This window comes from Aythya fuligula, chromosome 24 (assembly GCF_009819795.1).
Source record: "Aythya fuligula isolate bAytFul2 chromosome 24, bAytFul2.pri, whole genome shotgun sequence".
NCBI lineage: Eukaryota > Metazoa > Chordata > Aves > Anseriformes > Anatidae > Aythya > Aythya fuligula.
The window spans coordinates 4,020,063-4,029,390 of NC_045582.1; the positions used below are offsets into that span (position 1 = coordinate 4,020,063).

At 51.1% G+C, this 9,328-nt stretch overlaps 1 protein-coding gene across 1 annotated transcript; it reads right to left on the reverse strand.

The window, feature by feature from the left end:
* Positions 1–2,144: 2,144 nt before the first annotated feature.
* Positions 2,145–6,063, reverse strand: LOC116498363 (zona pellucida-binding protein 2-like). Its single transcript, XM_032202591.1, has 10 exons — positions 6,033–6,063; positions 5,850–5,909; positions 5,276–5,380; positions 4,606–4,749; positions 4,240–4,452; positions 4,012–4,112; positions 3,744–3,915; positions 3,310–3,489; positions 2,838–2,919; positions 2,145–2,466 (listed from the first exon to the last, which is right to left on the reverse strand). The coding sequence occupies exons 1-10, from the start codon at positions 6,061–6,063 to the stop codon at positions 2,145–2,147; spliced, it is 1,410 nt and encodes a 469-aa protein (XP_032058482.1).
* Between the last annotated feature and the right edge of the window lie 3,265 nt (positions 6,064–9,328).

Sequence of the window (9,328 nt, forward strand, 5' to 3'; positions counted from 1 at the left end):
TCCCTTTGGTTTTCCAGAAACTAAGACCTTGGTCTTAGATCCCAGTCCAGGGAAGCACCTGAATGTGTGCTGACACAAACATCCCCAGATGCTGAAAGCACCGTAGGTGCCAAAAGACTTCTGTCCTACACCCAGAGCAGGAGCAGCCTGTTTTCTATGCTCCTGTGAAGCAGTACCAGGAAGGCAGTGGGATATTAAACCCTGATATGTTGCAGGAATTCAGAAAAGGCAATGAACTGAAAGGGATTTTTGATCAGCTCCAGGGCAGAGCATCCCCTCCATAGGGGGTTTATTGAGCCCCGCTGGAGGAACCTGACCAGGGCATGGGGAATTTTGCTCCGATGCTTTCTGCTCTCAATTACAGTGTCAGCCCATACTGAGCAAGCTTCTCACTCTCCTCCATTCACAGCACAGCCCACACAGCCCAGGACAGGGCTCAACCATGACTCCCACCTCCAGACCCACTAATTACGCTCCTCTCAAGATTAGTCAGAGGGAATTTATTCGCTCCAAGCTGGGCTGCAGAGCTAAGTTGGGCAGCAGCTGCTGCTGCCTCCTCATCCTAGACCTTGCCAAGTCAGCAACCTCTTTACATGTTGCTGGATGTCTCTGTGGGTGGGCATTAGTTTTGCCTTGTTAGCTTGATTGTGGTTTGGACTGCAGCCTTGTAGGCTCATTCAAAAGGGGGGTTGCAAGTTCTTTTAGGGTTTTGCAGAGGGGAGAAGCAGAGAAAGACTGCAGTGGTTGAACATGTCCAGACTGTGCAGCAGAAGGAGAGAGCTCCAGTATTCCCTGTTCCCCAGGCCTCAGGAGGCCTTACACAACCTGCCCCCAACACCTCCAGCTGGTGAAGTAGCTCAAAGGTGATGGTTCCAGAACCTGCCTGTTCCCACCATCTCCTCTAGCTTTACTCCAGGTTATCCCTCTCCCTGTTTCAGAGCCTAAAACCCATCACTCTCACCACTGGCTTTTCCCTACCTTCAGCTTGCTGATGCCAAAGCTGCATTCAGTCACCTGCTGCAGTCCCATAGAAGGTCCCTGATGCTGGGAAAGGGCTAGGGGAGCACCATGGAGCTTTATACCCAGCCAGTGGCATCTCCTGCCTGCACCTCCCACCCGAACAGTGCCAGCCTCCGCCCCTCAGGCATCACATACACCTGTGCCCTACTCTACCTCTCCTCCACGGTGCTTTTCTCCCTGTTCTCAGCTTGAAGGCAGTTTCTGGCACCCCCACCCTTGTGCTGGCCAACGCTGGGCTGCTGGCAATGGGCCTCAGCCAACAGCTTCCAGCCCACGCTTTCTGCAAAAAGAAGTTTCTTGGGACAGCCTAGTGCCCCTGAAACTGCTGTACTAAACACGAGACCTGGAGCTGAACCCATGCTCTGCTCTGAGCTTTTTTTCTTCTACTCCAGGCAGCAGAGCCAGCCCATTCACTTACTTGGATTTTGGATCCAGAGCTCGTTTCTGCTACAAAATCACCCCTTGCCCGCCCTGGCTGCTCCGTGCTGGAGCGGTGCCTCTCGCACTGCATTGCTGCCCTCTCCTGGAGCCTCCAGTAGCCGCCGAGTTTAGAGAAGTTTCAGCTATGGGTGATAATCTCTTCCTTGAGATCACAAAGCTGGAAATCCTCCCGAAAACCTTATGTTGCTTGCATGGCAAGGTTGGTTTTGAAAATGGAGAGATATGAGGCTGAGCTTTCTCCTGCCCTGTCCTATATAACCTTGATCCCAACAAATGGTGTGGCTTTTTCCAGGGTATAAAAAGGTAAAGAAGGGAAACTGAGTCAGTCCTTAGTGCAAGACTGACTCCCTGCCTGGGAAATGATGTTTTCCATGAGTAAAGACAAGCAATTGATCAATTTGTGTGATAGGTTCTTTCCCCCTTATAACCTCCATGTCACTCTGTGTCTGGGGTATCCAGTGTTGCAGAGAGATGCTAACAGAAGCTGAACTTTATAGCAAAAGCAATAGTTGTAGTCAAAGCTATTTGGGAAGACAAATTTAGAGAGGGGAGACATGTCCCTGTTCTCCATTGCTGGATACTTTGGCCTGTGTGGGGTGGCTGGGGACATGCACAAAATGGACAGTGGTGGCTGTAGGAACGCTCTCCCTCGATGCTGTTGGCTTGTGCATGTAGAGGGAATCTCAAGGAGTGTTCCTGCTGTCCTCCAGTTCCAGCACAGCAGGGCCCTCGTCAGTCAGAGCAGCGAAGTTTGGGGTCCTGGCAGGGGAGGGTGCTCTATGCGTGTGTTCCTCGTCGCTCCCCTGAGATGTGCTGGTGTCCAGTTGGCTGGTGTTCAGAAGGCTGGTGTCGTTGTCATTTGCAGCACGAGAGCCAGGCTTGGGGCCCTCCCTGGGGTTCCTAAAGAACTTGGTCACCATCTCCGTCACCCTGGAGATTCCTGCCTTCTTGGAAGCCACTGGAGATGACATCCAGTACTCTTGTTGGAACCAGTAGCAAGAGCTGCTACAAAAAGACAGAAAAAAGTGAAAAATAGTGAAAAGTGGGAACAATTTTCCCATAGTGAAAAGTGGGAACTCAGTGCCAGGAAGCAGCACCAGAACCCTGCAGCCACCTAGCGCCAGCCCTCAGGGCTAGGATTCCCCAGGGCCATACTCAGCAGCTCCCTATAGGGTTGTGTATACTATTGCAAAGGTTTATCCCCTATATTGGTGTCCTGCACCCCTATTCTGGCATGCTGCCTCCTGCTGGTGTGACAGTGATGAGCCCAGGGTCTCCATCTCCTGTTCCAAGGAGTAATGTTGAGTTGAGGGAGCCAACACACCTGCAGAGTGACCCCAAAATGTCCCATGTTGAGAGAAAGAGCTCAGACTTACAGGATGAAGAGAAAGTTGATGGCTAGTAGCGGTGGCAGGATGATAAGGAGCAGGAGCGGGATCCTGTGTATTATGGAGACAGCTGAGGAGAGAGAAACGGGTGGCATTGCCTCAAAGGGACAAGTCCCACTGCTACAGACACTGGAGAAAATCCTGTAGGTCCCTGGTGGGACCTATGTTATTCCTAGCAGTGAAGCTGCTGAGCTCAAGGCAAACTGGGGACACCAAGGTGGAGAGAGAGAGATCAGTTTGCTCAGTGGCTGGTGAGTGAAGCAGCAGGGAAGCTTTGATCTCTTCAGGGATAATGATGGATGAGACAAGAGCCATCTGTCTCCAAAGGGACCCCTGAGGTGTGTGGAACTGTGCCAGAATATGTGGGGCAGCTGCTCCAGGGCCCACTGCAGTGCCTGTCCCCTGTTAGGAGCCACCCGGTCCCCTCCCTGCCCTGCTCCAGTGGCAGGTGATGCTGTACCTTGATCGGTCCTTTCTGTGACACACTCTGACATGGAGCTGGCACCTGGCACCTGGGTGATCATGTCGTCCTTGCAGGGAGTGCAAAACGTCACCCCGTAGGTCATGCTGTAGGTCCCAATAGGGCACGAGGAACACTGCAGGCTCTTCGGAGGGCTGAAGGTCCCAGGTGGGCACACGACTGAGGGGAGAACAGGCAGAAAGGCCTTTCTGAGCAGCAGCACCAGCTGCTTGGTAAAGTTGTATTCAACCAAGGGTCAGGGAAACTGAGCCCTGAGGCTTAGGGGCTCAGAATGACCCCTTCCACCACGTTTCCAGTGTGCAGGGGGAGAGCAGCAAGGTCCCAGAGACACAGAGCCTCGCATGGGAAGGGGAAGAGGCAAGCAGAAATGGAAAGTGGAAGGGGAAGCAAAAGGTGGTGGATGCTTGGCTCACTGCAACAGTCGAGACATCTCTGCAGCTGCTTGGTCTGCCCGTAGCCCATGTTGCAATGCTTGATCTCCATGAAGCTGATAAACTCGTTGGTGAAGATGATGCCAGAGATACCAGCCCCAGTGACGTGGAAGGACTTGTGCTCCTTAAAGAACTTGTTGAGGGCAAGCCGGACCTGGGGAGGGCAATGTCAGGGCCCAAGAGGGGTTCTGAGCCCTAGTTGTAGAGAAAATGTCTTCTGAGAGCTCAGTTATGCTGACTCAGGGCTCACCTGTTCGAGATTGTGCTGGATAGTTTTGCGGTAGCAGTCTGTGACTATCTCCACGTTCTGGGATTTGCAGTGCTCATCCCATTTGGGCCCGAAGAAGGACACTAGGATATGGAGAGCCACCAGCACAGCTCAGGTGGCTTCAGCTCCAGCAGGAGACTGGCAAAGCCCCCCTAAAAACTAACCATTAGCCACCACTGCCTTCCAAGGGAAGCCCTGATGCTTGTCTACCTTCTAGCTCTACTTGGATGATGAACTCGTCTGAAGGGTTGTTGAGTGAGGGGAAGCAGGAGCTGGTGGTGAACTGGAGCTTGCAGTGCTGCTCAGTCTCCAGCTGCTTCAGCCTCTCGTGTAGATCCCACAGGAACCTTTTGGTCCATTCATCCTCACAGAGCTTGCTCTGGAAGAGCAGCAAAATCTCCAGGCCTCCAGGCATGTGGTAGCCTATGAGAGAAAACCCTAAAAGGCACCTGGTTCTTCCTCCTTGCCAAGAGGGAGCAAGGATGGACAACCCCTCCTCTACTGCCATGGCCCCTCCAGCCTTCCTGCCTTCATTTGGTCACCTTCCCCTGCTTGTCAGCATGGCTTTGGACTCACCAAAAATACTGTAGTGAAAAGTTTGTAACACAGGGAGCCCGTGGTCCATGTAGGATATGGTGCAGGAGTAGTTCCCACTGTCACTGGCTTGGAAGTGCTGGAACAGGAGATGTCCCTCTTCAGTGACCAAGAGTGACTGGGGGTCTATTGCAGGAGATGGATAGGTTGAGGGTGGTCTCCAGGGTCTGTGCTGAGCTGTCCCAGTCCCCAGGTGACTGTGCCCTGCTCTCCTGGACTGTCCCAGACTTGGTCTCCTCAAACCGCTGCTGAGACACTACAAGGACTCCCAAAGCTGATCTTCCCTTTCCTTCTCTGATAAGGTATTGAGTGGCAGGGAAGAAGAAATTAACACTCCCCAGTACCCTCTCCTCTACTAGAGATGTCCCTGTATACAAAAGAACCATCCAAATGCCCCAAAACCTTCTTAACAAAACCTCTCAGCCCTTAGCAGGACACAAAATGGGGTAGGTATTACACCACACAGCGTTACCCCATAACCTGTTTGCAGTTCAGGACCCCAACACATGCAATCTCATGAGGTCTCAGTCCTGACTTATCCCTCACCTGCTCCACAGACCTTCTCCTTCCTTGCATGGCCATTTCCCCTCCTACCCAGCTCTTGCCCTTTGGTAGCAGAGCCCATTTGCAGCTGCTTGCTCCAGGACCTTACCTGCCTTTTCCCGCATCCAGCGGTAGGTGGGATCAGCCACCTCCATCTCCTTTGGGCTGCAGGGCAGTGAATACAGGCTGCTGTCCATGTGGATGAAGACAAGGCCTAGGCCAGAGAAAGATAGATGAGAGCTGGGGCACATTTCAAGAATTTCAGGGCATTGGGAAGAAGCAGAGCTGGGGCTGAGAAGAGAGGAGGGTTTGAAAGTCACTGGGAACTTCTGTGGGATCTGAATGGACCCAACCCCACAGGGGACCATCCTGGAGGGAGATCTGAGTATGTTTAGGGGCTTAGAGCAGAGAAAATGCCAGGAGCTGGAGGAATAAGAGGCAGCAAATGAGATCACAGTGAGCGGAGCTGGTGGAGATGATGGAGACAGGCTGGGCCATCTCCGCTTGTGCTGGCTGCAGCTGGGAAGCCACATCCCCTGCCCAGGTTGTTGGCAGAGCAGGCGATGGAGAGAGGCTCCTCTCATCTGTGCCTGGACACGGGCTGGGTGGTGTGACTGCTTCAAGCAGGAAGGAGACTCCCGAAGGGTCAGGGAGGTCCCGAAGGAGAACTCTGTGGATCTCACCTGCTTTGTGCTCCTGGCTGGGGCTGGTGGGAAGGTGCCCAGGGACGGATGCTGGCTGCCCTAAATGGGAAGCAGAGGGGCTCAAGTTCAGCTTGGGGGGCTCTCACCTCACTCTCTTCTGCTCTCCAGGGCTTCCGTTGGCCCTCCAAGGAGAATATATCCACCTCCACACTGGTTGTTTACCTGAGCAGCTACAAAGCACCAAGGTCAGCATCCCCACAGCCCCCAGCAACCCAGGTGCCCCAGGGTCCACCCAGAAGCGTGGAGTGTGGAGCATCCTGCCCCGCTGCGCAGTGTGGAGCATCCAGTTACCATGGCAATGAGGAATCTGCTGCTTCCTCCCCCCGTCACCTTAGTGATGGTTCACAGGCAGGGCAGCGTCGTGGCTGCTGCCCAGCTTGGTCACACTCATTTTTTTGGGGGCTTTGTGGGAAACACAGGGACCATCACGGGGCAGGGCACACTGGAGGAAATACAGCTGGAGATATCCTAGTAGAAGGGACATGGGCTTGCAGGGATGTGGTGACGAAGAAGAGGAGGTAGAAGATGAGAGTGCTATGCAAAGCTTCTTTTTGGTGGAAATCCTAGAAAAGCAAGAGGCAAGGAAAACCCAGACAGCCTAGATTGGAGTTTGTGCCATAACTCAAGGCAATCTCCTGGTTTATATCTGAATCTCTTAAAAGGGGTGTGTTTTCCTAATGTTCCTGTTTGTCCTGGAAAGGAGATTTAGTTTCCTATGATTGTCTCCTGAGAACTAAAAGTGTGCAGTTAAAAGATAAGGACAGACAGAAAGAGTAAAGCTAAAATCTCCTTCTCACTTGTACCAGGGTTTCTGTAGGCGAGGGGTGAGGGAGGGAGCACATCCTACTGGCTTGTGAAAAAAAAAAGTATACTTGATAAAATGGCAAGAATTAAAAAAAATAAAATAAATCAGAAAACACCTACTACTTCAGCTAAAGTACAGCAGAAATATGGAACACTCAAAATTTAAAGGCAGCAACAATTTAAAGTAGAAAGCGCTGATAATTATTCTTGGGGAACATTGTCAGAAGTGAAGGTGGCTCCTCCTGAAATTATGAAATCATGAGAAAATCATGAGAAAATCCTTATCCTTCCCAGCCCTGTGGCTGGGAGGGGTGGGGTCAGACCCAGAGCTGAAGGGAAGGGCAGGGCCGAGCAAGCATCTCTGGAAGCTGCTCATTTCCAGGCTGTGCCGATGGAGAATTTTTCACCCTAGTGAATAATAGGATGAATGACTCTAGTGTTTATTTTAAAAGAAAAAAAAAATCCCCCTACGTACCAGATCTCAAGTTTCTCTGACAGTTTTAGCATAAATAAACAAAGTCTGTCCTGAAATCCCTTGGGATAGGAACATGTACTTGCGCAAGCAGCAGAACAAACCAAGCTCCCTCTCGATTTATGATGCAGGGCCGCACATTCCCTCCTGCCTGGGGAAGGCTGAGGCGCCACACAGCTGCGGCTTCTCTCTCCCATCACCTCTCCTTACTAAACATGTAGGAGCTTGACAGTATCTCTGAGATCTGCACTCTGCCTAACTGCAGCGAAACTTGTGTTCAGGAGTTATTACGAAGAGGGCAACCGGCCAGGCCAGGCTCTGAATTATTCCACGGATCTCATTTCCTGAGGAAACCAGGCTAATAATATGTATGATCTGAGGCAGGTGTGACACTTGAAATTTCCTTTTGTTTATTTATTTATTTATTTATTTATTTATTTATTTATTTATTTATTTTTAATTCATCTGCTCATTAAGAGATTTGTTTGTGAGTTCTCAGAAAATGTGGTTAACAGTCACTGAGCATGTGTTGCAGCTCCAGGAGATGGGGCACCCCTCTTACATAGCAAAGAGCTTGGCTCCCTGCTTGAAATGCAAAATTCAGGCTTGTGGATGAAGCTGAGCCTGGGTCATCCATAGCAAAATGCCATGAATACAGATTCTCTTTCTCACCATCTTGTAGCATTTGTTACTCATTTGCTTATCTTGGAGAGAGAGAGCAGAGCAGCTGCTTCCATGGGCTCATAGAAGGTCATTCCCAGCGTTGTTCTGACTCAGAATTAACCTCTCCTCCCTCCAAAAGAGTGGTGCAGTCACATAAAAACTCCATTTATAAATAAGAATAGATACAGGAGAGTCTCAGTAGTTCCTCCAATCTTACATGGCAGAAAGGAAAGGATCTGGGATTTGTGGGTGTTTTGCCTCAAGGAAGTTTAATTTGTCCTTGTTTTATATAAACAGAGGCAGTGCCCAGGGATGGAGGAGCATCCTGTTGTGCCATACAAGCACAGACCCACCTTCTGCCTCTGGCACTCTTCCTGCTGTCACTCTCTGACCCCTGCTGGCAGATCTCGCAGGACCTTGCAGTCTCTCTGTCTTCACATTGGTCCCCTAAAATTAGCTGTGCTTGACTAGGGAGACCTGGACTGCCAGAAATGAAGTTAAAACTGACTGAAGCTGTCTACATCTAAGTCCAGACACACAACAAGAGGTGCCCAACTTTACTTGGGTGGAGATTGTACTCCAAAATAGTCACCAGCTGTGGCTTAATGAGACAGTGCCTTGTTGCCCTGGGGACTCCCCAGGGGCATCCAGGGAACTATCACTATGATAGGAACAAGAGTTTTAGGACCTTGGCTGGTTCCAGTCCATCAGACCCTGATCCCACTATGCTGTTTAGCATGAAGGATGCTTTCTGCAGCCCTTGAGTGTCTATGGAAGTCAGAGGTGGAACTTTCGGGATGCATCCTAAAGTGGTGGTTTGGGATCCCAATGTCCTGGAGCACCACCTAGACAGCACCACAGCTGCTCTGTGACTTGATTTCAGACCAGACCTGATGACTTGGTGAGTCTTCTGCTCCAGGAATGCTCTCTGCTAAAAACAGTGACACTCATTATCATAGGCAACAAGTAGTGTCCTCATTACAGGGTCACATTTACCTCCCTGTGAAGTCCCAAGCCCCTGGGACAGGCAGTGGTGCTCATCTTTAAGGAGGAGACTGGCACAGCCTGGCAGCTGTGGTGGACAGCCAGGTCCTGAGAAAGGAACCCCACACTTCAGATCCTAGCTGGAGTCAGCTGAACATGGCTCGTTAGGCAGGAATTATGCCCCCGTCTCTCTTCCTGTGATAAATGAGGTTTGTGGTGATAAATATTCAACGTGGGCACCAAAGCAACAAGGCTGGCATTCCTCTCTTAGCTTGTTTTCTTCTGTGAAGGGTCAAGGGTTGTTATTAAAGGCAGGAGCTGCACTGATACCACCTCGGAATTAACCCTGGTGGTGCCAGACTGTTCTCTGAGACCTGCAGGAGGGTTTTCGGTGCTTGGCACGGCTCTGCCGTGAGCTTTTTCCAATTGGTGAGCAATGCACAGTGTTAGGAGAAGAGGGACCGTCTGGAAAGCAGAAAGGGCAGGGTGCAAAGGCTGGGAGATGGAGTGAAATGCAGCTACTGTGTGTGTAGAG